This window comes from Giardia intestinalis, chromosome 3 (assembly GCF_000002435.2).
Source record: "Giardia intestinalis strain WB C6 chromosome 3, whole genome shotgun sequence".
In the NCBI taxonomy this organism is placed as follows: Eukaryota; Fornicata; order Diplomonadida; family Hexamitidae; genus Giardia; species Giardia duodenalis.
The window spans coordinates 1,359,514-1,386,845 of NC_051858.1; the positions used below are offsets into that span (position 1 = coordinate 1,359,514).

Here is a 27,332-nt window from a genome sequence, read left to right on the forward strand (position 1 = left end):
GGCATACGGGGTGGCTAGGGCCACTTGTTCTTAAAGCAATGTGATGTTAGATTAACTTATCTATAAAAATCATACCACCGGGTACTATTCGTCTTTTCGACTGTTTTGGCGTTCTTTGTTGTCAGCCGATATCAACTAAAAGCCTCACTAAATCACCGTACCCTCCGCGCACCTTCACATAAGATCTCAATCTTGCTCCCTCTTCTGCTCTGCACAAGAGAGTAAGTATTTTACTAGTCGTATTTTAACAATTGTATTTGCTCAGATTGCTCAGATGTTGCTGAGTTTTGAGACTGTCACGCTACCATGAACTCGAATTCTAAAAACAAAACAATGTCATGCTGTGGAAATCGGGACGTGGCCCCTGCAATAGCTCCTTTGAGTGAGGATTTCTTTAGTAGGAGCGTGGAGCTAATCTTGCCAGGGCACAGTTCCGATATACGTCTAGTTTATGAGAATGATCAATGGCAAAACGCTGGCATAGAAAAAAGTGTGGAGTACAAAAGTCTTCTAGAGCGATGTAAAGTCCTCGAGCGAGAGAAGAAGGAGCTAAAGGCGAAGTATGACGAGGCTCTGCGAAAGCTCGCCATTCTATCTCTCGAGCATGAAAAGCTTCAAAACGCCACAGAAATACACGTTAAGAAGAACATATGAGAACACTAGTGCTATATGGCCTGTGCTCTTGACGTTAGCACAGGTTCAGCGTATGGGATACGTAAATTTTGTAGTGAATTTTACAGTGAATTTTGCAGTGAATCTTGGGTCATGTCGTGCGCATGTAGACAGCAGCCTGTGGAGACGTGCGGGTATTCCACGGACATCTGGAGCATGACTCCGCAACTGAAGCTTTCTACTGCATCTGGTCCGGTGGAGATCACCTATGAAGATGGCGTCTGGAGCTGCAATAACGCTGCAGACACAGACATCCAGAAGCTTCACGACAGCGCCACTAAACTTGAGCATCAGAAAAAGCACCTTGAAGACAAATTACGATCCATTGAGGAGGAGTGTCGCAAGAAAGAGCGTGCCATTGAGCTAATCCTGGGCTCGAATAAGTGCACAACTGTGCCCCGCAGGAAGACACCCGTGTTTACTGCTGTACCTGGGGGTTATTCTGAAAAGACTCTGTTTTCGGAAGTCAGGAGCTCTGCAACACTTTTGTAGACAAACATAAGATCTAACCAGTTGAGTGTCTCTTAACACCCATTGGTCATGGATTTGACAGTATGACCTTGTTCTCTATCTAGTTTTGATCCTCGCAGGACAGAGGTGATGTAACCTATGTCCTCCGTGTTTAGAGCATCAGGGCCCATTCTTTCTACAAGCAGAAGCACACAGTTTTTAAGCTCGATAAGCGCATCCTCTTGCTCCGAAACCCTCCGCACAAGATTTTTGACTGGCTGGGCTTCCGGCAACATATCCAAAAGCATGGAGTAAAGCTCTGCCCTGAGTTGGTTGTTGGCAGTGGAATTTTTGGTTAGTAGATCATTGATCGATATGGGGCCAGACGTATTGAAGCCTATAGTCCCCTCACTGAGCTGCATCGACGTGGTTGCTTTTGGCGCAGCAGCTGTGTGCGAGTGCTGCAAATCAGACCTACGCAATAGTGACCTAGTCATTGAACACTGAGACGCATGCCTACTCTCTAATACTTCCTGCGGCTTTGTGGCGGCCTGACGGGAGGGGCTGTAGGTGATCTGCGGCGTCGAGCGGTCAGCCTTGACAACTGCAGACATCGGCCGTGTGGACCTGCCCGACACCGTGGACTCGTCAACAGTGTAACTGTGATCATGATAGGCGCTATCCACAAGGGAGGACTGCACCACGGTCGGGCTTCCTATACAGCGCTTCGCCGTGTCTGGCCTGCTGCTGGAGCCATTGAGGCCGAATGCTAGGCTGCTTGAAGTTAAGGGGCTTCTCACAGACTTGGAACTTGCTTCAGCAGCCAGCTTGGTGATATTTCTGTGAGTCCTTTCACTAAAGACGGTGGTGTTGCTCTCTACCAGAATTAGTTCCTTGAACAGTTTGGTGAAAAGCTCAAAGGATCTTGGGGTTTCTCTGAGCACTTTACTGCACTGAAACCAGTTGTCAACGTGTTCTTTATCGGCATTCGCACTAGCATTCTCAACAACGTTAAGTTTTGCGAACACATTGACGCATAGACTAGTGAAGAATTTGCGACTGTTCTTTGTCCCACTAATTGGACTGGAGATGGTTCTTGTACGTTCTACAAATACCTCTCTGATCGCACTCACAGAGGGAAGAAGATCTTCTTTGTATTCTGAGTATATCCCGAGGCAGTCGAAGGCTTTGTTCATGACTGAGGGAAGAGGGCCCATGGCATCTGACAGAGTAATTTGGGAATCTGCCTTTTCTCCGTGTAAGAGAAGCTTAACACGTTGCAATGAGCTGCAGAGAAGGAGAAAGGCTCGAAACTCTTCCAAACACATCCTTATTTGTGGCGTGTCGGCATACAGGAGATCTATATACAATGTTATAGATTCTAGAGTGCTGGTGACGAACAGGAGGAAGACGAATAACGAGGGGAGAGTCTCTAACAAAAACTTCGCATATATCTCGCAGACCATCTCTTTATCACTCGTACCATATGCATTTGCAAGGATCAAATTATTTATGAAGATATTGGGGACATACTGAATTTCCTTCAGCAAGTACGGAGCTTCAGATGAAGCCAGAGCCTTAAAGAACCTGCTCTCCTCACCCATACCCGACTCATATGCAATTCCCTTGATGCTCAGGTGCGTGCACCCAGGCATCAAAGCGCGTATCAAGGCCTCAAATGAGCTCTCGGCCCCTTGCTTGATGGCTAAATTGGTCAGGTTAAGTGTATGCAGTGTGGGATTTGTAACGATCTTCCGTTCAATGTTTAACTTTTCGGCAGACGAGCCAACGCCAGCGGCATCTACAAAGCTAAAGCTAGAGATGCTAAGTGTCGTAAATTCGCAAACCGACGTTAAGAGCTGAATCAGCAAGCCTATAGCGGAGATGGATACATCCATGCACTCGCTTAATACTATGTGCTTTGTGGTGCTCATCGTGGGCACAGAAGCTTTCAGTGCCTGGGAAACAGCAATAGCCCCTCTGGACCCGTGCAGCAGATCGTGCAGCAATGGGGTTGCATCAACAACCTTCTCGTTACAGCGCAAGGCTGTGGCAACGTGGGATCCTTTGCTAGGAGACGCCATTTACACACAAAGAGCAACCTTTATGCTAAATTTAGTTAAAAACGCGTGAAGCTGTCAAAATTTGAGGCGTGAGACAAAGATTTTATGATCTAAGTCCTTGTACCTTTGTGGATTGCTACAGCTTGAAGATTCCTCGGCACGCCTGCGATATCACAGCGGGAAAAATGTCTCCTTTCAAGTCGTTTCTATCGTCAATACAGTTCCTGGCGAGGCAGATAAAGCTAAGCATAGCGACATCTACCCCTGCTTGGCCAAACGTAGCCTTATTTTTTGCCAGATATTGACGAATGGTACTAGAGCACTGGTTACACTTGCTCATGATCGCATGGGTCATGAGCTGGGGGCACATTAGAGTTGCTGCTAGTGAGGATGCATATAGGAGCATCCGGTCGTCTTCGTTGTTCTGCACAGAAGCTCCTCCACGGGCAGTATAGTGCAGGGTCGCTAATCCATTGACAAAATCCAGTAGCTGAATATAAAATGACCCCGTTTCAGGGGGCAACGAGTTCGGATATGCGCCAGCCGGAAGTGGAAGCATGCCAACTAATGCAATAATGGTCTCTAGCAGCATAAACTGGGTTTGAAGGTCTAGACTATCTTTCGGCCTTATTACAGAAAAGACTGAGGCAAGATTTGTCATGAGCGTCCGCAAAAAGGTGGTCACAATCCTTTGCTTGGTTATGGCATCAATGTGTTCGTATTTCATATGCTTTGTAATGAGGACGTGGCAGATATATACGAGCCGATGGGTGTATGCCGCTGTTCTAGGATGTTCAGAGCTAATCTCCCACGCAGCAACATCAGATACCTTGCTCAGCAAGCCCAGTACTAGAGCGTACCCGTAGCTGTCCAATTCTAACGCAGACTGTGCATCGCCAGACTGCCCTTGCATCTGTGAACCTAACCGTTGTGAGAAAAATCTGGACATAAACACAGAGCCACCTTCGCAGCCGGTTGTAAAGCAAAACAAAAGATCAGCAAGAAGAATATAGTGTTCTAATGGGTGGTCTACTAACTTTTGGCTCTCCTGGCGAATAGACGCCGTCTTGCTATCTGCTTTTCTGTAGAGGGCGTACAGTATTTGCACTGCATTCTCAATATGGGATCCTTTCAATGCTGCACCAGGATTTCTTCTCTGTAAAAGCATCAATAGACAGGCGATATAGGCTTTCGATGGACTGCTAGATGTCAAGAAAACGGACTTCTCAGCTAGCATATACGTTTCATTAAATGTACTCTCCAGCTCGCGCATACTAGCCATCAGCGCAAGAGAGTGCTCTAGAAGACCATCAAGGACCTGATTTGTTGCAAGACAAGTAGCCCGTGGAATATCGGAGTCACTGCGCGGGAGCAAGTTGAGTCGTCCAGTTATTAGCTTACACATATGAGCAAGTAGCATTGTGGTATACACATAGAAGTATTCGACTCCCCCACACCCTTTTTTGCGCTCTTGAAGATGCAGTGCAGTACTCAGCATGCCCTTGTAGAAGAGCTCGGTGTCATCTGTTGACAACGTTGAGAACTGCAAAAAACTTCGGTAGAGCCTAGAAAACACGTAGCACAAACATATCTGCATGCTTCCCTCAGAAACTATCACGGCTGGGCAATCAATGAAGGAGAACAGAGTCCCCATTGAAAGGGCGCCGATGTGCTGGTAATCGACCATGCGGAACCAGGCTCTGGAACGGTGTCCTTCAGTAGAGCCTCTTGTGACAGCATCGACATCTTCTGCACCTGAGAACGGTCTTACGAACTCCTCCAACAAGCTTACTGTACGAATGACAATAGTCTGAATTAGTGGCCTATTGTTTTCCGGCAGCGAAGCCACACGGGTAACACTTACCATCAGTCGAGAGATTAGGTCAGCGATCAGATTAGCTAGTTCATGTACGCCCTTATGAATATTTGGTGACAGTTGGAAAATGCGCTCCATGAGTACGAAAGCATCTAAAAAGTCCAGAAGGCAACAAGAGATTACCCCAGGCTTAAACACTTCTGAAAGGCCTTCAAGCTGTGTCTTGGATGATAGCTTGGCATGTACTTTCGGTAGTAACGCTAAAAGTCCTGTTGTACTTGGCACGAAGCACAGCTTCACAGCTCGTGAATTTGCAGCCGTAAGCCCATTTTCAATGCAAACCATGAGCATGGTGTGGTACAGTCTAAGGATTTGGGAAGTTGTGAGCGTAAACCCATCTGGTGTGTAGTTTTTCTGAAAGAAATATAGACAATCCTGAAAGAGAGCCAATATATCTACCGCTGCTTGCTCCGAATGTGCTAGTTTTGAGCTGCTGTCTAAGATACCGGACAGCGAATCACAGAACAAACTAAGAAGCTCGTTATTGTTGAAGGAGTCGACGCTTCGAGAAACATTAGCCACCGCGCACAATAGTCCATAGCGCAACACAGGCTCTGCAAGCAGAAATTCTGTTGTGGCTACGTGGTCCCCTAACGCCTGCAAACAGTATGCGAAAGAGATCCCATCTTTCACGAAGGCTCTCATTTCTTCAACTAGCTGCGATTTGGAGTGCTTTGAAAAGGCATAATGAATAGCTGTGAGTTGTGACTCTGCACACATGTCAGCAAAGCAGCAGTCAGACTCATGCATCGCTGTCGTGCCGGATGCTGCTTTAGCCTTGTCTGTGTCATATAGATTGATTGCTTGCTTGGTATATGAAATGCTATAAAGGCTTCTTTCAAGGCGCTGCTTCTCCCAGGGGGTAAAGATGACCTTTCCCTCAAAGATTAGTGTGCTGATAGAGTTCCTAAGAAGATTGCGATACTTGACCGTGTGGATGGCGGATAGGAAGACGGTGTCAGTCCGTGGAATGTTTGCAACTACAGACAGTTCGAATATGAGGATCCTAAGCATACCACCGCGAATGGCCTCATTTGATGAAAAGAGGGTGTAATAGAGATCCTTAGCCGTGCATAGATGATAGAGTATGGTGGATTGTAGATTAATACATGCTTTATCGGCTGTTTGTAGATTGTGATCGTCTCCGTGATGGCCGGGGCCACCAAGAATCTTTACGCCAAGGCTTGCTGCTGCACCAGATGAGTATGCCGACTCCAAGAGGGTACAAGAGTAGAAAAGAGCCAAGAGAACATACACTGCCGCGGTCGGGGCAACGGCTACAAACATCGTTGCTAAGCCACTGATAACAGATGTCATGGAGAGCAGTCTAAGAATGGCCATTTTCATTTTTAAAATAGAATAATAGATTGCTGAATGATTTGCCTCTTTAAAAACTGAGAGTGCCTTAGAAACAAGTCTGCGGGTATCTCTCGTCACATACACTTTGGAGTCCTCCGACCCCCCTGCCACCACAGTATAAAGAAGCTCATAGTAATAGAGGCAAGAAATGGCGAGACGATACGATCCAGTAGTGTAGAATTCTCCGTCATCTACGCAACTAACAATCAAGCTGACATCCTCCAATGTTGCGACCGTCTTCGCAGTTAGCTCAGGGAGGAATTCGGCGTCTTCTAATAAGAATTGGCTTCCACACTGCCCTACTATCTCAAAAATTGGCTTAAAAACAGCCTTATCGTATGCTAAGGTAGAAAAGGTCAAAAGTGCCTGCTCCATTGAAGAGTAGGATAGGGCTATGTTATCTAAATCGGAAAGGTTCATGATGCCGGCCAAACTTTGATTTTCCATTAGAGCATTTGATGCAATTGATCGCACTTCAGGAACAGATAGTGTTGAGAGAGTTAAAATGAACACGTCGTAGAAGCACAGCCTTTCAGAAATTGTTGTACCATCATCGCACTCCAGTGGCCTGGGGTACTTTTGATATCCTGTGCATAAAGAATCATAGAGTAGAGTAAAGGCCTCCTTGTCGGAAATCTGAAGAAAAATCAAGGGGATGTGTCCGCAAATAATCGAGGTACTGTGGGTGTCTTTCAACCAGTCTGCAATCCAGATTCCAGTGTCACTTGCTGTTAGCAGTCTAGTGACAACAGTCCGAAGGTTCTGCGACGACGTAACACTCCGACGATTAACGGGCACCAGCTCCCAATAGAAGGGGACAATAGCAGGAGTACATGCCGAGGTTGTAGTGGTGAACGCCAGTGCAACAATCTCTATATTTCTCTGCAGCAGCTGAGCAGGGCAACTAGCCACGACACGAAGGAGAGCCTCCTGGAGGTCATCTTCTGTGGCATTAAGCACTTTCGTGCCCGAGACATCCTCAAGAGATATATATGCATCGCAAGCGCGCAAATTGGTGATAGAGAAAAAGCTTGTGAAAATGAGATCTGCGTGGTCGGGAAATGCAGCTATCAATAGCCAGATTAATCTGAGTAATGCGCTTTTACTACTCTCCCCGAACTCAAATGCTAGAGTCCTGGCTATGTTCCGTAGATAAGTAATAATCCATGTCACAGGTTGAGAAACCTCTATAGACCCTAATATGCCAAGAATCTTTCCATGTTCCACCGTTTGCAAGAAGACGTCTATAGCGCCATAGGCTCTGGAATCACCACGCTCAACTGAATAGCACAACCTCAGGAACTCTACTGTTTCTGCGTACACCTGCTCGAGGCCTCTAAATATGTACGAGTTAGGACCATGCTGTGGCACTGGGGGTGGTGCATGGGGTGATGCTCTAGATGCCTGCGTGTTAATGTCTAAGCATAGCTCCACAATGATGCGCTCCCAAGACGAGAGGGGAAAGCACACGGATTTAAGATAACTTTCAGCGAACCTTTCTACTAATAAATCAAAATCTGCACCCTTCTCAAGAGATCTCGCAATGGTGCAAGTAACAATGAGCAGCGTTGCCGCTCTAACAGTCGGGTTCTCAGAGGAATCCCTGAGGCGGCGTGAGCAGAATTGGAGTATTGTTTTTTGGAGGACAGGAGTCATGGAGTTGACGGAGTAGAGGAGCAAAGCATAGATCTCAGGGAAGGGTTCAGACATAAGGCTGTAAGTTAGCTGAATAAACTCATCTGGTATGGATTCTATTCGTTTATGGCGACGCAGAGCCAGAAGGAACAGCTGCAAAATAACTCTGAGAACAAGCTCTTCTTTTTCACTGTTCCGCTCCCGTGCAAATCGCAATAGAGGCTTGTACGACAAAATATCGGAGCTATCTCTTAGGCCTAGCTGGACATGAAGTGATAGTCGAACGAGGCTCCGTAATAACTCCAAGGGTGGCTCAGTACAATTACCAAGCTCCCTTATCAAGTTCATTTTTGAATTTTTGGTTAGAATTTTATTCATTTTGCAAGAACTAGGACTACCTGTTCGGCGGGCGGTGTCGGGGATGCCATAGGCTCCATGAATAAATTGCTGGCATGAGGAACGAACAGTGAGAAGGATTGAAAAATCATTTACTCATCACAATTGGATTGCGCACGATGCAAATATGAGCTCTGCAATTATGCAACTTTAAAGGTCATAACTTATAGATTGCTTTGTACAGGTGCTTATGTTTGCATGCGCAGGCCAAGCTCATGCGCAGCAGCAGGCAAACCGACCATAGTTTGAGGCTCTACGCTAACATTTGCTGCAAAACTTAAAGCATAAAGTAATACAATCATCCAGAGTTAAAAGCCCTTTGGTATCTGCTTCTAGCTCAAGAAAGAGACCATCACGGTGGAAATGGATTGGGTCGGGCCTTAAATTGCTCAAACACAGGCCTCGCTATACATTTTTCATGCCGTTTGGAAGCAGAGATGGACCTGGGCCGAGTCCCAGATGCCAACGGATAAATGCTTTCAATGGTATTTGTGGAACTGACTCGGGCACTTTTGCTAAAGCGCCGTGTCTGAGGACTGTCATAGGTTTTCAAGCTAGCTGTTTTGGCGCTACTTGATCTACAAGCATGTACACTTTGGGGGTGGTCATGAGCCTTCAACCGTGCCTGTATTCTATGTCCTAATGCATGTATTTGGTTAATGTCGGACTCCATCGCGTCCAGAGCTTTATCAGTTTCTCCGCGTAGGATCCATAGCTTATTGAGAGCCGACTTTTTGGCTGAGATTGCCTGGCAGAGAAGCCTTATTTCTTCGCCGCGCTCCCACGTTCTGTTGGGATCCTCCTTGGCAATTTTAAGCACCTCATCCAAGTGCTGCTGAAAGCTGCGGAGCTCTGCTTCAGTACTGGTGATTAAGTCTGCTATCATTGGTATTTGCTTACGATGAATAATATGTAGTTTGTTGCTCTGATTACCTGTGCTCTGCTTTTTCCGCATGCGTGACGAACTCTTTCGAACGCTTCTTCTGCCTGAAGACTTGCGTGACGACGCCCGAGAGGACCCACTGCTGGAGGGAATGCTAGTGTTTGGACTTGATAGTAGCCTATGAGTCTGTGGAGGGTTCTCAGAGATGCTGGAAATTGGGGTGCCTTTAACCGTTGTTTCTTTATCAGGTATGTAAGACGTTGAGGTGAAGCCGTTGGGATAACGTGTAGCTTTTGCTATATTCATCTGTGTTTGTTTGCTTGGAGTTTTAATGGAAGCAACTCTTAAAGCTGCGCCTGGAGAACTTTGCAAGAAGACGCTATGTGATGTAGGCTCTCCATGTACTTGTTGAAAAGAATCAGATGTCCTTGTTAGGTCTATACTCTGCACTGGATCATCTAATTTTACCACGTTCTTGTGCTTGAGCTTTGTAATAGGCTGGACATCAGTAGTGCTGTCGACTGTGTACGCTATCGCAGACGTATCTACACTAGGTCCAGTAACAGATGTGCTATCAAGCTCGTTGTGAGACGAAAGCGGAGACTGAAATTCGTCATATGCTATTTCGTGGACGATGTTTGCTAGAGTGACACAGCTTTTCCGTGTTTTGTCAAGGTCTTCTTGCATGGATCTGAGTTCTTCTGTCAACGACTCAGAAGTCATGGTCTTCTGATCAAGACGTGCTAATAGAGCATCATATTTTCTCTGAAGATCTAAAAGTTGCATTCGCGTCTCACCCTCAGTTGTAATTCCCTGTCTACCCAATGTGCTACTGTCGTCCATTGGCCTCAGAAAGTTAGATGGTGTTGGCGTAGACGTGCTGGGATGTAACTGGTCCTGTTGTGTTGTAAATGCCTTGTGGGCCTTGTTGACACTCTCTTTATCAAAGACTTCCGAACGCTTTTCTCGCAGCATAGATAAGCCAGTTGGTATAGACCCCAAACCACTGAACTGCTTACCTCTGGAGGGATCTGTGCGTACACACCATGAAGCGGTAGGAGAGGGCGTCAGTAACGGATGGACTGAAGCTTGTGGAGGCGGTGCAGAGGATGGAAGGGCACTAGATAGCGACGCGCTGCTGGGATAATCATTGGACGATGCGGTAGCAAGACTTGGGGTTTTAATGCTTGAGGAAGGAGGACTGTGTAGTGCAGTGAATGTGCCTGGAGAAGTGAATGGAAAGGTAGGGTGTACAGGTGGTGGGCAGTATGAGGCCAGACGCAGAGCCTCAGAGAAAGATGGTCCTTGCATTTATGGTTTGATTGTAAAGATTGCAAAAAATCGACGGAAGCCAGTAGCACTAACTAGCGGTCGTACAATTATGTCTAAAGCAGCTACTGCGCCGTCGGTTTCGGAAGATAAGAGCATAGTGCAGCATTCTACCTTCAGAGCGTCCCCCTTTCATAAGCGACAACGTAGAGAAAGCATTCTAACTATGTTAGCAATACTATATATGGATGCTGGTAAAATCTTGTTATACCTTCTTCTCAAGATACTCCAGAGCATCCTCTCTTTTTGGTACATGTCTACCCTGTCAATCACAATTAATGCATACGCAATTGCATCTCAAAATACCGGATTTTATAGATTGACGCGGCGGCATATACATCAGGAATATTTTAAAACATTTGAGGAGGGCTACCGTGCTGGGTTCTCATGGTTAGTGTATCGCATGATTGACAGATTTCTAAATCAAAAATCCCTAGCTGTCCATCTAAGCAATGAGGTCGTCGAGAACCCATTCGGTGACACAGTATGTGGCATGGAACACGCCCTAGTGTACATGTGTGTGCAGTTTTTCATCTTGTCGTTTTGGTCATTTTGTTACTCTATCTTGCAGGCGTATATTCAGCGTATATCGAACGTGATAAAGGACATTATCAACAATCGGATTTACATATCCTTTCTTTCTGTCCTCCTAACTCGTCACCTTTCTCAGCCGTACCAACAGCTGGAGCAAGAGTCTTCAGGCGAGCGCGCATCCACCCTGAACGAGTACTCTCAGACCATGGCGAATCTCATAACGGGTCTACTTGAGAAGGCCATTCCATCTGTCAGTTACTTCTTAATAATGCTAGTGACGACTCTTTTAAGAGAAAAGCCGTCCTTGAATAGCCTAAATGACGAGAAGACTAACGTAGCCAACAGAAAACCGAAAAGAAAGGATTCCAAAAAGCCTCAGTTTTCTTCTATTGCCTCCACAATCCATGACAGACACGCCCTTGCACTAATACTTATTGCCCTGTTACCGGTTCCTTTTAACGTCTTTGTGGTTGCCTCCGTGGAGCGCCAAAGGTTTGCGCTCAGTTCTTCCCGCAACTCTGCTAAGATGCAGTCTGTTGCCCTGCTAACCGAAGTAACTTCGCGCTATAGGCTAATAAAGCTGTATGACGCTGTCTCCTATGAAATAAGTAATGTATGTAAGCTAATGCACAAGTTCAAAAGCGTTGACATTGTCAACATTCTTTTGAGAAGCACGTCTAGAAAGGTTAAGAGCCTCACTAAAAGGTACACGTCGTCGGTTCTAACCCTGGGATCGGCTATTTATTTATCGCTAAACATCCTAAGCTACAGGCAAATCCAGCAGATAAGATACATAGTAAGCACAGTCACAACCCAGATAACAAAGTTATTAGAAATCCCTGGAGTAATAGTAGACATTCACGAGCACTTTGGTGTGATTATTAAGGAACTATCGAAACCCCAAGAAGCGGGACTATCAAGTGATAACACTGTTGGGTTTGCGGCCACGTGTGCATACTTACAACAGCATTGGACGGATATTACTAGATCCTCTTGTAAAGCTGATTCTTCCTTCAGTTTGAAGGCTTGGACTAGGAGCTTCTTTAAGAGAGCAGCTTGCTACATCAATATCGGTATTATTAAAATCATTCCACCGGTGTTCCGTTACAAGTATCCAGCTAGTCTTGTGACCTCAACAAGTCCGGATATCAATGAAAGGATGTATGTGCAGGAGCTCATGGCTGAATCACAACAGTACGTCACCTTGCAAGAGCCTTTCCCTTTAACTCGGCCCATTCAGCCATGTACTCCCACATCTATAGAATTCCGAGACGTCTGCTTTTCTTACAAAACGGGCTGTGATATTTTGCATGGCCTGACCCTGTCTGTTCATCCCGGCCAGAAGGTTGCTATCGTGGGGAGGTCTGGGATCGGCAAGTCCACGATCATCAACCTCTTGACGCGGCTATACACCACACCCCAGCCTCAGGACACTTCGTCGCCCGGAATCTATCTCAATGGCAGGGCTATAGGGTCCATCCCACGCGAGGAGCTACGGAGGCTTATAACAGTCGTCCCGCAGGATAACATACTCATCAGGGGCTCTGCCACGGACAACATCGCCTATGGACAGCCTCGCAAGCTCCCGGGCTCCCACGCAGAAGAGGAGCAGAGGCGCTACATCCGAGAAGTCATTCGGCTATGCTACGAGGCTTCCCGTGTCGCTGCGGCTGAAGAGCTCCTGGGAGATGCACCATACAGTGGAACTCTGCAGGGCCTTTCTGGGGGACAACGCCAACGGGTAGGAATTGCCAGAGCTGTCGCACGTGGAGGCAGCGTTCTTGTGCTCGACGAGGCGACGTCGGCACTCGACGAAGAGACAGAGAAGCGGGTCCTCCAACAGCTATTCCGCTCACTGGACCGCAACCAGAGCGTCGTCATTATCAGTCACAGACTCTCCACTCTCAGGCATGTCGACCTGATTTATATTCTAGATAATCCAGATGGCAGTGGAGCGCGCGTGGTAGAGTCAGGCTCGTACGACTGGTTCGTTGCCGAAAGCCAATATCTGAAGGATGCAGGCCAGGATATCTCTGACCTTGTGAGTAACTGTGGCTGTAGCAGCGCAGGTGTTACCCCAGGCTTCTCCCATGCAACTCTTGATGCAAAGGGGGATCTGTAGAAACAAAGCACACCTGGTGGCGAAGACGAGTAAAATAAAAATGCCAGCAAATGAACACTGCGCAGATCTGATTTCTCGCCTGTTATATTTGCGCTCCCCACAAGCTCTGTACATAAATAGACGCGTCGAAGAGCGGTCTACATAAGACAGTTGATAAATAAAATTTTGTTGTGGGCTGACACGCATTCACCCTTTTTGTTGAAGCCTAATGATAGCAATAATCATAATTTGTACCTTGTAAAGAGTGCTTCGTCCCTGTCTAAGCTCTATCCTGAGTTGCAGGATGAGGCAGAACGACGCAAGGCACAGGAGGTCGGCGAGGCCTCTACCGCCGATGTCGATCTGCTGCACTGCAACAGCATCTATCTGATGGAGCAGTACATACCCCACAGTGCGGTGTTCAAACTATACACATATCGAGGCATGATTATCCACACAGACTTTCGTGCTCCACTTCGTCTCCCAGAAGCCTTTCATCCAGGAGGATTGTACGAAGCATACGGAGCTTGTGACACTTCGGAGGCTAGTTACCGGAAGATAAATTCACAAACGTGTCTGGAGATCCAGACCAGCATCGCATATGCTCCGACTCCCGTGGAATGGCGCCTGGTCCAGAGCGTTGCCCAGCTGATTTACACCTCGCTGGGATTGTCCATACTGGGGATTGATGCTCTTTTCGTTTTAATTTCATACAATCGATTTCACTTTATTTTGACCTGAGAAACATAGATAGATTGGTTTAAAAAATATTTATTTTGAATTTGCCTTTTGATCAAGTACACGTCAAAGATAGTATATGGATTATATTTAATTAAAAATGAAACGATGCATTGCACGGCGAGAGCTTTTACCGGGGCCATTTTTGATTCCAATCGTAGTCTTTCCTTTTATTGTCCTATTATCCTCATTGAAATTCTTTGGCTTGAACTCCTCGCAGAAGAAGATCTTGCCACTTAGCGCATACTTTTTACTCATGATTCTCATGAGCTTTGTGGAGCTTGGAGCCCTGTCCTTCGCTTTCGCTCTGCTCCATTACGCCTTTTGCCAAAAGCTTCCTTTGCCACCAATTTTCGTCAATCTTTTTTTGATTGTTATCTGCTTGGGGCTCTTTGCAGGAACTCTGTATGATCTTGAATCAGCGAGAGAATGTCAAACTATTTTCACACTGTCCGTACTCCAAACCTATGTCTTCCACGTTGCATATCCTTCCTGGCCACTTCCGGACAACTATATTGTTGGACGGAAAACATCTACTGAAGGAATGAAGGTTCTATTTGAAAGTATCCGACTCCATTACAAGCACTGGGCCATTATTTTCAGCATTATATCTGCTTTAATAGTAGCTACCATTATTACATTGGTAATGAATTGGGACACCTTCGTTTTTTCTCTCTTTTCACGAAGAACGCTTGTGGCCCAGCACAAGCGCATTCCCGCTCGAGCAGACCTTGCAGATAAGAGCTTACGGGTTCTAAACAGCATCAGTGGGTTCTCTGTGAAGGCGCCTCCAGCAATCCATCAACTTACCAAATCAGTCCTGTTCTACTCTGAGCAAGCGATTACAAGTCAGTCCATTGAAATGCAGAAAGCCCAGACACTGTCTTCAGTTTCTGGACAGCACCAGAGCGAAGCCAGTGCCCTAGGGACGCGTATACTTGATGGAGTTGCAGTTTCAGAACGGCGAAAGTTCCCTGTCAAGCTCTACGATAACCTCTTCACTTCTCCAGAGTTCCTGGTTGCTGCCGTGTGCACTTTATTTTATATTATCATCTTGCTTGTGATGATCGTCAGAAAGTCCGTACTCCCGACCTTCCTTGACAGGGGGGCTCCGATGTCGTACATATTTCTGAAGCAGATGGGGCCGTATCAAGCGTCGCTGTTCAGCACTGAAGATACCTATACCGCTATGGTCCAACGCATCCGGTCACAGTACACGCTGTCTCCAGAGGAGTGCTGGCTTGACCAGCGGGAGCCCCCCGTTTATCCTCTTCTCTACGCGTCCCACGATGTCTGCTGTGCGTATAACCGTGCCGTTGAGGGCGTGGACTGCACTGCGCTAAGATCAGGTCCTGCTGACCTGAAGCAAAAGATAAGGTCCGACCCCGGGCTTCAGTCTGACCCCCCAAACGTCGTCATTCTTTTCTGGGAAAGCTTGAGTCTGAGTCCGTATTTCTACACAGACGCGTTCCTTCAGGGACAAGAGCAGCTCCTGCGCTCGGCAGATGGTATGCTGAAGGCAACTATCGTCCCTAACCTGCAGAGGTTCGTACAAGATGGCATTTCCTTTGTTAATTCGGCCTCCTTGGGACTCCCCACAGTTTCTGGATGGCACTCGCTGATGACTGGCCTGGTCCCCAACTTCTATGGGGTGAATATGATCACATCTGCCGTCACAGATGTTTATGGGCTACCACAATTCTTTTCAGATGCAGGATATAAGAACTTCTATGTTAACTCTGGCTCGTTTACTTTTGACGGACAAGATGCCTGGGTGACTCGCCCAGGTTGGTTTACTGATGTTGTATACTATTACCCAACAGACGAGCAGGCCGAGGAGCTTGGAGTGGATCCAGAGAGTGTTCCTCAAACACAATCTTGGGTTGCAGATCGAATAACTAACCGACAGTTTATCACTACCTTCTCTGACGTTGCAGAGAAGGATCCGACCAAACCTATTCTGGGTGTTTACATGAACGTTGACACCCACACGCCCTTCACCGGGTTCGACAAGGAAGAGTTCTACTCCGACGAAGTACTGGATGGCATGATTGCATCCTGCCAAGCCGATCCGGAGACCCCCGAGTGCAGGTTCCTGTTGGATCCGTACATTGTGAAGTACGCTCGGGTCCTAAAGTACTCCGACAAGTACTTCCTCGGAAAGACCCTGGAGTTTCTAGAAGCTCATCATCCCAACACCATAGTCGTGATTGTCGGGGACCATGGCACGAGGGTCTCCATTGATAAGAAGCGTCTAAGAAAAGGCGTAAGTGATGCTTGGACATACAGCGAGGAGTGCCTTACAGCCGCATTTCTCGACGACAACGCCTTTGTTACGGGTGCATACCTACGCTACCTCGGCGGCCCAGGAAAAGGCACCTACAACGCACGAGTGTATGACTTCTTTGAAAAGTGGAGAGGGACTGCTTATATGGGCACCACAGACAACCGCGAAGCAGTGCACCTGGCCTATCTTCTCGCTGTGGATGAGAATCGACGCACAAAAGTGCCCAGCTACCGACTCACACGGAACCTGGCAGACGTCCTGCAGAACGCATCTCTGGGGCGTGCTCTCAGTCCGTGGCACAGTGTTTCTTCTGTTGGTCTCGGGGTAGAGTACAGGACGGAGAGGACGCTCTATCGAACAAACAGTCAAGACCGATCTGGAGCGCTGCAATATGGGGATATTAAGGGCCTCACATGCATTGACATAATTGATAAGGGTTCAGGGCAAGCCCGCAAGGACCAGGTCAGAACAAGTCACACACTCCGTGTGGTAGAAGATAGCGATATGTACAATCAGGCGATTGAACTTGTCCAATTCCATAACTTCCTCCTCACTAACGGCCGGATATTCCACAAGTCGTTCTCCAACACAACGTGCGTCGGTGAGTCGTATGTTGCGGGGACCGATGAGCCCAGGTGCTCGTTTCCAGCGCCTGATGGAAAGCGCGCAAGCCAGTGGCTATTCGGGGCGATTCTGGGCGTCATGGCTGTTATCGGTGCCGCAGTCGGTGGGGTACTCTCTTCAATAGCTTACTGTTGGCGTTACAGACACCTACGCAAGTTGCTAAAGGAGAAGAAGGAGACATCTATTACATCAGAGCTATACTGAGAGCTGTGTCTTCCATAAGGCCAAGGGTTTGTGCAGATCGGCTACAACTCCAGTAAATGGTGGGGATCTAATAATGCGTATATTGTGATAAGAAGTGTATTGCTCCTGGCCACTCCTTGTACAAGTAGTCTGTAATGTTCCTTCAACTGTTCATGAAGCTTCTTCTTCTGTATATCCTTCAACCCTAGATATTATGCTTTGATCTTTCCACAAGATTAATGCTTGTGAACTTAGACAGAAATAGTTGCCATCTTCTCTTCAGGTTCTCATCAGCCTCTCATGTGCGCCAAATCCACGCCCCAAACCGTAACAATCTGTGTCTCTGATTCCGGTGTCTGCCAAGAACTATTGCTAGGTCTCAGAAAGCGCTTGGTACTCAGATGACTCAATAGCTTTTATTGCGATGTAACTGCTCAACCTTTGGTCGAACTATGTCGTCTGTCGTCTGGTGCTGAAGACACCCAAACGACAACCACGACACATTCCAGATTGGTTTACAAATTAAAAACCTAGAGCCTCTAGTACCATACGAAAAGCCTGTCTATCTTCCAGTAGACGTAAATGGGCCGTCCTTCCGATGATGTTGTTCAAGCCACTCCCATTTTCCTTCAGCTCTCCGGCGTCAAAACAGACGATTGCCTGCTTAACGACTGAACTCTTTATATTCTTGGCCAAAAGGCTGCTGATCAGCACCTGATCTTCTGTTATTCCCATTCCAGTTGCACACCGAAAGGGCACAAAACCGTCTCCACACGTACCAACAAAGTAAACCTGCTTGAAGCCGGGGAACTGAGTCGCTGCAGTGTAGATGATCCCATCGCTGGAGCAGTCCTTCATCTCCTTGATAACGGGCATCTTTCCGGTAATGAACGGGACAGCCATACTCACAAGATTGCTCTTAAATGTTGTCCCTGTAATAGGTGCATTGATCGTCAGAAGAAATCCCAGCTTTTCTTGCTGATCTGGCGGTAGCATGGATGCAACCTTGAGACAGAGCAACCCGCCCAGGCTATGGCCTATAAAGTTTATGCTCTGCAGGGAGTCCAGTTTTACATTGCGAGATGAAAGCTTGGAGAAGATCTCATTGTATATTTTGCTAGCGTTCTCCTTTGAAGGTGCAGCAGAGCTGTCTGCATAGCTCTCACAGAGGATATCAAGAGACTTTCCCTTTCTGAAAGTAGCCAGGCATTCGCTTATGGCCAGCATATCTAGATGCTGTGCTTGGAGCCCGTGTAGATATATGTAAACGTTAATCTTATCTAAATCGGCGCTAAGAAGCTTGCGAGCACTCTTTACATTAGAAGATACGGCGTAGTACACATTGTTGGCAACTGGTGGCTCTAATGATGCAACAGTCAGCTTATCATCAGTGGGCGCCGACCCCTGAGTATATGAGCGTACGAAAACAATGGGTGCTTCAATGACATATTTTTCTGGACGCACATACGGGTAGAGCTTCCTGTTTTGCATTATGATGTCTAGAAGTTCTGACTTCGTTGGCATAGCAGAAGAAGTGGACACCGTAGGTTTGTATGGAATGTTCCCATATGAGGGGTTAACGGCCCCAGAACTAGCACTCACACTTGCCGACCTACTGCTTGCTCTGCTTGACTGTTCTGATCTGTCACTGTCCTCAACCGCATCCTCAACGCGTGAAGTGATCATGGACGTCTGAGGACTATAGAGTGCCCTAATCGCCTTGCGATATTGGCAAGCCAGCTCTGTGTAGTAGGAGTCATTGTGGGCGTCGGGCGCTTGAAACATTGCCTTGAGATCCTGATGAGTCAGGTAGCCATAGAACTGCGCACGAAAGCTTGGGAGCATCTTAAGGTACACAGATCGTGCTGCTTTGAGAACAAATGCTATGTTGAGGGGGGTTACCGCCACGTTGTCGATAGAAACTACTACAGAATTGAGGATCGGGTCCTTCTCAACCGTACAACCGCAGACATCATAGAGGATCGTCTTCAGAGAGTTGTATCGCTGACTGATGTCCGTGGACTCGACCCTGGACTTATTCAAGAACTTCTTGAGTTGTCTTTCTGAGCCACCCTTTCCTGTGTCACGTTTCTTTCCAGCATCATCCTCTTCCTCCTCGTCTTTCCCGGAAAGAACCCTCCGAGGATCCTCCAAGTTGTCTGAGAGATCTGTCGACTCTGAGACAACCCCATTCATGTCATAGATCATGAGCTTTGTCTTCTCTGACGTTAGGAAATTGCTCACAAAGCACTCTAGCTTGAAATTATCCGTCACGTTAAAAGTCTCAATGTGGTAGCCAGCAAATGGAACACAGAAATTATCCAGGTAGCATCTCCTCTTCATCACCGTGCTGAGCTTAGGATTTTCGAACAACGACTGGTCAAACGCTTTGATGTACTGGCTCTCATCGGCATTAATTATTTTTTCGACACTATCGAACTCCTTGGGAAATGGTACGTAGTATAGCTTAAAGGATATGACAGCACATGAGATTTGTCTGTTCTTAGACCCGACGGTGAAGGTTAGGATTGTGTTGAAGTGTATTGTCTGGTTGCCTTCATGAATGTAAAAAGGCTCACTATGGTAACAATTTTGTTCTATACCAATAATCTGAGTCGTGACCTTGTAGCGGGTGAGGCAATCCTTGGTCTGCGTTGGAAGAAGAAAGGACTTTATGGAGGAGACGGCCACGTACTTGATTTTCCTGTGATCCTTTACAGAGACCTTGAGGACGTAATACCCTCGAGGAGCGTTGTAACCGACAAACATCGATCCCACAACAACCTGCAGGCAGTATGCATTCAGCTCAGATTTCTCCTTCGACATGCACACTGGTCAAAACTCTTTTACAACCCGTGCAATTTTATTTAAATTTCCAGTTTTTTGCACTATCCAATGTGCTTGCACAAGTTAAAGTCCCTTGGAGGCCTTAGAGAACACGCCCTAAACCGGAAAACGATTGCGGTTTCTGCAGGTGCGATGGAGCTTTGCCTGAAGAAGCGGCAACACCCTTAGCTCTGTTCCCATGGGATTGAAAGTCACCGGCTCCCTTTTTCCTACCCTCCTTACCCGCTTTTGCGAATCCATTTGCGGGTCTGCCTTGTAGATGCGATGGTCCTTCTTGTGCACATGCTCTTCCCTTGGTCCCGCCAACTGCGCCGGTTGCTGTTCCTGAAACTGTGTCTCCTGAAACAAGGGTCGTGATACCATCGACAGTACTTATCTGGGCTTCGGGCGCTTTTCGCCCGTGGAGTACTCGTTGGTAGGACCCACGATTCGATTTCTGAAGGACTGCAGACATAAGGAAGGCTTTTTATTTCACTATATGATGTACTCTGTGTTGACGCGCATACATTTGAGAGCAGCAATCTGTTGATCAGTAAAAACGCAACTTATCTGATCAAACTTCATATAGTACAGATTCCAGAACCACAGGAAGAAGCGCTTCACAGATTGCACGACGGCCTCGTGCTTGCTCGCACCCAACTTGGAAAGAAATATGAGCGCATCAATTACGTGTACTGGTATGTGCTCATTCCAGGACTTTAGGAACGCAGAGATGCATTCAACAACAACCAATCTCTTACTAGGCTCCCCGCGCTGTTTGCCAGCAGCAATGAGATCTGCAAGAGCCTGCTTCTGGAAGGCTGACGACATCCCACTCATAAGAACGGTAAAGAATTCACCCGTGGCGCTTACTAGTTCGTCATGCTGCACAGTGATCCCGTACTCTATTATGTACAACTTCATCACTGAACGTGTAAGCACCTCTAGGGATGCCCCCAGGCTTCCTGCCTCATCGCTCGAGAGCATGTTCAGTGATCCTATCTTCAACAGTCGTGCAGCTAACTCATATATGCAAATTATAGAGCGCCACCTTCCTGCGTACTTCTGCATTAGCCCCGGGAGTGTTTCGAAGAGTAGCCGTTGGATCAAGTCCATGGGAAGCTCTGCACTGACAATCAGAAGGATCATGGCCGACGCCTCTGCTCTCACCTCTGTTGAATCCTTGTGAGTTTGGAGATTTACCAGAGAGTCAAGGAAGTTATGGAGTATGAATTGCGAAAGCTGGATGCTCTTTCCATAAATGCTGGCGCAGGCTGTTCCCTGCACAATCGTTGAAATTAGATTTGTGTGCCTTTTTTCATCCTGTGCTGGGTCTACAGACCATGCTTCAACAGCCCTGTTGAACAGACTGCAATATCGCTGCAAGAGAGTGCTGGTTGAGTTCTCTTCTTCTTTTTCTGCTGTTGCTGTTGCTATTGCTGCTGCTGCGTTAGTCTTGGCCTTCAAAAGAACGTTCAGAGATACCCCGAGAACAGCTGTGGTGGCCTCGCGTAAAACTTTGAGCGCATTATAGAGTTCGTTCTCCATCACAAACGTAACAACTTCCTTGGCAATCTGCTCCTGCAGATCCCGATTGACCCCATACGCAGCGTCCATGAAAAACCCCAAAAACAAAAGAGCGCTGGCACGCACATTTGCACTTGTGCTGGCCTCAGCGAAAGCCTTTTTAATGTAAGAGATATACCTAGTGACTATAGAGTCTAACAGCCCCTTTGTATTATGGTCAAATAGCAGGGTTATAAGGACCTGCCATGTTTCTCCTGTCTGCACATCCTCCTTTTGAATTATCTGGCTGAGAATGCTCACAAACAGTGTTGAGGCCTCCTCTATCCTGTGCTCTATGTTGTCCATGTACTTCAAAGACTTGATGGCTGCTCCTACAACTTCAGCCAGTATATGACCGCCGCACTTCTGAAGCTTTTCTGCTGGGGTCTCTACGAGATACCGCTCTATATATCTAAGCATGAACATGGCAAGGCTGTTTTGATCTCCAGCGATGGCACACAGATTGCTCCAGATTGTTAGGAAGATTGCGTCTAAATCCGTTACAGACATCTCCGATTCATCATCGTGTGACAGGTGTTCCTGACAGTTGAGAGTTGTGAACTTCATTACCACATCAGCAAGCTTCTTTTGAGTATCTGGTTGTTGGAGATAGCTGCGCAGGTCTGAAAATGAAGCCAAGTGGAGCTCATACTTGGTGCGTGCGAAGGTTACAACTTCATCTCGATATTCGTAGAACCCTAGCATCGTGTCTGGGAACTTATAGCCACAATTGTTGTACGGCTTGTAGAAAATGGTCAGCTCGACAATGTCGCTTAATAGCGGGTCCATCAGCATGACATTTCCAGCCAGGATGCAATCAAGAAGGCGGTCTACAAACTCGATGGCCGTTGGAAGTCCATACGTCATTGCTAGAATGTGTGACTTAGCCGACACATACACGCTCCGCCATGCATCGCCGTGGATATCTGGGCTGGCGATCATATTCTTCTGTGCATGGGACAAGAGGTCAACATATGCATAGGCCTCCCTCTTTCTGCGGGAGCTGAGCAGGGCTGTGTCATCCGCCGAAAGGGGCAGTATTGTCTTGAGAGGGTCCGCGCTCATGAGAGGACAAACCCTCGAGGGAAGCCTGACCTTGTATAGCTCAAGCACGCCTTGCTTACCGTGCGTGTCAGATTGATTCAGAATGGAAATGAGCCCCAGGCCTCCTAGACTCAGTTCCATAGCAGGGTGCGTAGGCTCCCAGTACATCATGTAGTTTGCCATTTCATTTGCATCGACATGGACTGTTTCATTCTTACACTCATATAAATGCTTGAACAGCCGGCTAAAGTCATCGAACCGACTGCTCTTCTTCATATAAAAAGTTAGCGACTGAGAGAGATGCAGAAAGTATCGCACCGTTCTAGCAGCGCGAAGATGTGTCATGTGTGTGCCCGAAGCGGGGAGCGAGGGAGTGGTGGCCTCTTCTCGTGTGTCCTCAAAGGTGTCTTCTTCCGGGTTGATGGTTTGTTTCTCATCGTCAGTTAGCTGTGCGATCATATCAGCAGTGCTTGCCTTCAGTCCAGAGCTGGCCATTACTTCAGCTAACACCTTGTTCATAAGATCCTCTGTAATTTGAACACCCTCCTTGGCGAGGAGCTCCAGTCGTTCAGACACCTCCTCCATGATAATTTCTTGCATCTTTGAAATGTCGCTTTCATCGAAGTGGGCAGCTTCGGATCCGTTGTCTCCGTTAGAGGTACCGTCAGCAGCATCACTAGATGAGGACGATGGTAACAATTGATCTGCACGGACCTCCTCGTACTTAGTCAAGTACTTGCAGCACGGCTCTATCAATCTAGAATAAAATCTATAGCAGTCTCCTTCAATGTCCAAGACATTCATCAATCTTCCTAACACATAAATGGCCACCTTTGAAACGCTTTCGTCATAGCTCACAGATAGAAGAAGGATATATTCCGCCATTTGTAAGTAGTACCTCAAAATATTTGGCGAATTATTGTAGCTGTCTGTCTCTCCAAAAGCGTGCCGGGCAAGGTGCAGACCCATTCCTCGTAGATTGCGTTCGTAAGTACAGTGGAAGTCTGGTACGAGCGCATACAGTGAGGAGGAACAAAGTTTATCGGATATAGTTCGAGCCACAATCAGCGCTTTAGTTAAGTTGTATCCTGCCTTGTTTGTCACTGCTATCTCAATCGTCCGGGCTATGAGTTTGGCATATCGCGGCTCGACAAGAGAAGACTGGAAGAGCTTTCCCAAGTATTGAAGAAATCCCTCGTAAAATGTCTCCTGTACAAAATATTCTGGGGCAGGAGGCCTTATTTTTACATGAGCTTGCTTCAAAGGTGGCTCCGTCAATGCAAAGCTAGTGGTAGCATGTAATACTTTGTGCTCATTTTTCCGTAGAAAATATCCGTAAATATCAATCAGGTCTATGGTATCTGTGTTGTCCAAGCAATTGATTGAAGAAGAGGAATTAGGACCGCGCAACGCCAGCTTGTCTTTCAAGACTTCCAGCAACGCGTTAGTGAGCTCTTCGGGGTAATCACTTGACAGAGGAAGGGGGAATGATCCAGCCTGATGCTGATGTGCAGCCTGATGTTCTAGCACTCCACGGGCTCCTGTTAGGGTGTGCATCCAGTTGCACAGCGAGCTCTCCCTTGACTCAGTAGGCCCATCTACGCCCATATACAGATAAATACGTGGATCAGATGGCAATATCTTGTACTTACGCATCTGCTCGTGCCGTAGAGAAAACAGTGGCGCATCGGGGGAGATGCCAAACGACTCACAGTATTGTATCATTTGCGGAATATGAGGGGTATGCAACAGATGCTTCTTCCGTACTGAAGTTGTGTCTGGATCCTTTGAGGGAGTGTAGAAGGACCTCGAAAGCAGTGCTAGCACCTTAAAGATCAACTTGTATGACCATAGGACGTTCTGTATATCTTCCTTCTGCTTAATTTTATCATCGAGTAGCTTGGTAAAGGGAAGCATGAGCGTCATCACCCAGCTGCGCCCCTCCAGGGTTGGTTGCGACCAGATAACTTGTGTCTGGGGATAGATTTTCAATCGGTGATATAGAATCCTGGCCTCCTTGTCCTCTGGTGTGCAGAGAGATAGGGGAAAGTGCCTATCAAATGGCTGGCCTATGGTCCAGTCCATAGGGTATGGTAGGGTCAGGGCTCTGCAGGACGCCCTTAACACTTTGAGGAGGTGTATATAGAGTGTCTGAGGATAGTCTACGCACTTGCCGGAAGAACGCTGCACAAGCTGCACCGTGTCATCCCGAGTCAGGAGAACTTCAGGCTTATCCATCAGAGACAGCAGGAAAGAGCGGAGCTCACTTCCCCGTGAGTGCAAGTGCACACAATGGTCAAACCGGACCAGCCCCTGGAGTAGCACAAGCGTCCACTTCAGGGTGGAGAAGCCCTGGAAGTGGTTATCGAGAACGATTTTATATAGAGTATTTAACATACTATTTTTAGGGCTCGTCACTGGGGAAGAACCATCTGGGCGCATACCAGAAAGCAGTCCCATAGTAACGCCGCTAAAGACAGCCTGTATCTTCTTTTTTATCGACAGCAGCTCATTCTCCTTGATAAATGCAAGAATGCGTGGAATGATAAGCCTATTTAGTAAGGTAGGAGACATATTCGCCAAGAGTGACGCAAAGGACAAGCGGAGAATGTGTGGATTGATTGAGATTTTAGAGTTATCATATACATATGGTGGTTTGAAGCTGAGGTCAGCGCTTTGCTGATCCATCTCCTTCGACACTGGAGACATCTTAGATATCTCATTGAGCTCTGCGAGCAAGGTGAACACCTTATCTAAATAGAGAGAAACAAGGTCAACAAGCTGGGGGTGTGCATCAGCAAGCTCTTGAGTAAATGGGATCGTTGAGAATAGGTGCAGAAACAATAGTAAGGAAATTTGACACAATTTGAGGTCAATTACTGATAAAAATCGACTATAAACTGAAAAAACGAACACCAGAAACTCTGGAGTAAGCTGGTCCATGGTGTTTGGGCCACACACGTGGGCCCAGGGATCATCAATCAGGTGAGTAAGCGCAGAAGGAACCTTTGCACCTGAATCATGGGCATGGCCATCAAAGCATTTCTCAATAAACGCTGGCATCGCATGTAGTGTCGTGTAGTACGCAAACTTGTAGCACGCTTGACGGTCCTCCAGTTGGTGCACAGTAGTGTTTATAAGCCACGCCAACCGGGGCAGCAGCACAGATGGATAAACCTTAAACAATGTCTCAGTGATAGAGATGCATATAGCGCGATTTGCATATTGGTAATTGGCCGGATTAAAGAGTATGTCACGGATTATATATACTTGGGGATAGAAAATGCCAAGATCAATGGTAAACAGAAAGGGAAGGAGGCCTTGATAGATAGGTTGCACCATTCGTATATAGCACTGCTGGGTAGTGTAATGAAAACTCAGGGTGTGAGCAAAAATGAAGATGAATTGTCTCGTTGGAACGGCCAACTTCTCATAACTTTGAGGAAGAGATCGAAAGTAATGCAGGAAAAAGTTGTAAAAAGGGTTCTTTCCGGCCGAAATATTATCCTTGATAAAGTTCTCAGAGGTGACCACCTGGTTCTCTGCATTGGAAGTCATGGCCAGAAAATTGTTCCAGCGCACACCGGCATATATCATATTAAATGTCAGGTCACTTGTCATGGTGACCAGTCTATCCATCAGCATGGGAGACTTCACTAAAGTAAAGACCCACTCGGGGATGACGAGTTCGTCTCGGTACCCCTCCTTAGGCTCTGAAAAAAATATGAGGTCTGAAAGTGCCGAAGAGTCTACCTGATATCTAAATCCGGAGTAAACGCTTATGACTTTAAAGATTACGTGAATGTAGCGAGTGGTGGTAAAATCTATATCTGGGCGAGTATTTAGTAATGAGGTGAGCATCTGCATGAGAAAAAATGTTACCCCGTTATTCTGGTATGCAGAGAGGAGGTCTATGAGCTCATCAACAAGGCTCTGATAAAGGTCGTGTGTTGCGAGCAGAAATGAGGAAGTTGTCTCAATTATTGATTGCATGGAGTCATCTATTGATGCATATGCGGTGCTGAATATAGGATGATTGAACTTTAATCTCTTCTCTGTAAGATTCTTCTTGTAGAGATAAAAGCCCATGAGCGGTAGTGAGGTGGTCGACGGGAGGAAATAGGTGAGAAAACAGACGTACCTAAAGATACTGTCTCTTCCCTTTACTGTTGCTATGTAATGGTCAATTTCTTCTCTGATGGAAGGCCACTCAGAGACATCATAGTATCTGGCCAGAATAAAGAATGTGTCCTCACACGCTATGCCAAATCTCTGCTCAGTGTCGTAGTTATCTGTGAGAAGAATAGATGTCCCTATGAAGACCTGCCGTATGAAGAGCTTCATGAGGGGGCGCCAATCTATAACGATGCGCGGGGGCGGGTCGCTCTGTAGCAGATTTGCGCCTATCTTAAGGTACCTAGCAACATCAACGTACGGCATACACTGACTTTCTGAGATGTCGATGGCCTTACGTAAGAAGATGTCTGCCAAGATCACCCTATCCTGCTCGCTGAAGCGGTGCCCCGTTGTTCTGAGGCAGAAGTACTTTTCCACATATTGTACCATCCCTTTATCGTCTCCCAAGTGTGCAGCTTGAACCACGCCATTGATCAGGGACGCAACGGCCCCCTCGGATTCTTCACGTGCCCTATCCCTGGACTCCCATGGAAGAAAGCACCAACTGGTTAGCGACGCAGGGAGAGCATTTTGAAACATGCAAAGCGACTCACTCATTGCGGCTTTTTGGAAATTTTCCGACATAGGCC

General features: G+C 47.0%; 11 protein-coding genes across 11 annotated transcripts; 5 read left to right on the forward strand and 6 right to left on the reverse strand.

Moving 5' to 3' along the window:
- Positions 1 to 333: 333 nt before the first annotated feature.
- On the forward strand, positions 334 to 654 carry GL50803_007396 (uncharacterized protein; the record flags this gene model as incomplete). Its single annotated transcript, XM_001710117.2, has 1 exon — positions 334 to 654. The coding sequence occupies one exon, from the start codon at positions 334 to 336 to the stop codon at positions 652 to 654; it is 321 nt and encodes a 106-aa protein (XP_001710169.2).
- A 111-nt stretch (positions 655 to 765) lies between these two features.
- On the forward strand, positions 766 to 1,164 carry GL50803_007397 (uncharacterized protein; the record flags this gene model as incomplete). The annotated part of the gene is made up of 1 exon (XM_001710118.2): positions 766 to 1,164. The coding sequence occupies one exon, from the start codon at positions 766 to 768 to the stop codon at positions 1,162 to 1,164; it is 399 nt and encodes a 132-aa protein (XP_001710170.2).
- A 32-nt stretch (positions 1,165 to 1,196) lies between these two features.
- Positions 1,197 to 3,206, reverse strand: GL50803_0017312 (uncharacterized protein; the record flags this gene model as incomplete). The annotated part of the gene is made up of 1 exon (XM_001710119.1): positions 1,197 to 3,206. The coding sequence occupies one exon, from the start codon at positions 3,204 to 3,206 to the stop codon at positions 1,197 to 1,199; it is 2,010 nt and encodes a 669-aa protein (XP_001710171.1).
- A 115-nt stretch (positions 3,207 to 3,321) lies between these two features.
- On the reverse strand, positions 3,322 to 8,403 carry GL50803_0017313 (uncharacterized protein; the record flags this gene model as incomplete). The annotated part of the gene is made up of 1 exon (XM_001710122.2): positions 3,322 to 8,403. The coding sequence occupies one exon, from the start codon at positions 8,401 to 8,403 to the stop codon at positions 3,322 to 3,324; it is 5,082 nt and encodes a 1,693-aa protein (XP_001710174.2).
- A 400-nt stretch (positions 8,404 to 8,803) lies between these two features.
- Positions 8,804 to 10,645, reverse strand: GL50803_0017314 (uncharacterized protein; the record flags this gene model as incomplete). The annotated part of the gene is made up of 1 exon (XM_038045915.1): positions 8,804 to 10,645. The coding sequence occupies one exon, from the start codon at positions 10,643 to 10,645 to the stop codon at positions 8,804 to 8,806; it is 1,842 nt and encodes a 613-aa protein (XP_037901862.1).
- A 70-nt stretch (positions 10,646 to 10,715) lies between these two features.
- Positions 10,716 to 13,319, forward strand: GL50803_0017315 (ABC transporter; the record flags this gene model as incomplete). The annotated part of the gene is made up of 1 exon (XM_001710125.2): positions 10,716 to 13,319. The coding sequence occupies one exon, from the start codon at positions 10,716 to 10,718 to the stop codon at positions 13,317 to 13,319; it is 2,604 nt and encodes an 867-aa protein (XP_001710177.2).
- A 369-nt stretch (positions 13,320 to 13,688) lies between these two features.
- On the forward strand, positions 13,689 to 14,039 carry GL50803_0027713 (uncharacterized protein; the record flags this gene model as incomplete). The annotated part of the gene is made up of 1 exon (XM_038046010.1): positions 13,689 to 14,039. The coding sequence occupies one exon, from the start codon at positions 13,689 to 13,691 to the stop codon at positions 14,037 to 14,039; it is 351 nt and encodes a 116-aa protein (XP_037901863.1).
- A 97-nt stretch (positions 14,040 to 14,136) lies between these two features.
- GL50803_00113741 (Sulfatase) lies at positions 14,137 to 17,151 on the forward strand (the record flags this gene model as incomplete). The annotated part of the gene is made up of 1 exon (XM_001710126.1): positions 14,137 to 17,151. One exon carries the CDS (start codon positions 14,137 to 14,139, stop codon positions 17,149 to 17,151), a length of 3,015 nt encoding a protein of 1,004 aa, XP_001710178.1.
- A 501-nt stretch (positions 17,152 to 17,652) lies between these two features.
- GL50803_0014104 (putative serine esterase) lies at positions 17,653 to 19,956 on the reverse strand (the record flags this gene model as incomplete). The annotated part of the gene is made up of 1 exon (XM_001710128.1): positions 17,653 to 19,956. One exon carries the CDS (start codon positions 19,954 to 19,956, stop codon positions 17,653 to 17,655), a length of 2,304 nt encoding a protein of 767 aa, XP_001710180.1.
- A 103-nt stretch (positions 19,957 to 20,059) lies between these two features.
- GL50803_006060 (uncharacterized protein) lies at positions 20,060 to 20,431 on the reverse strand (the record flags this gene model as incomplete). Its single annotated transcript, XM_001710130.1, has 1 exon — positions 20,060 to 20,431. The coding sequence occupies one exon, from the start codon at positions 20,429 to 20,431 to the stop codon at positions 20,060 to 20,062; it is 372 nt and encodes a 123-aa protein (XP_001710182.1).
- Positions 20,432 to 20,451: 20 nt separating this feature from the next.
- GL50803_00113740 (uncharacterized protein) lies at positions 20,452 to 27,300 on the reverse strand (the record flags this gene model as incomplete). The annotated part of the gene is made up of 1 exon (XM_001710132.2): positions 20,452 to 27,300. The coding sequence occupies one exon, from the start codon at positions 27,298 to 27,300 to the stop codon at positions 20,452 to 20,454; it is 6,849 nt and encodes a 2,282-aa protein (XP_001710184.2).
- Positions 27,301 to 27,332: the final 32 nt, after the last annotated feature.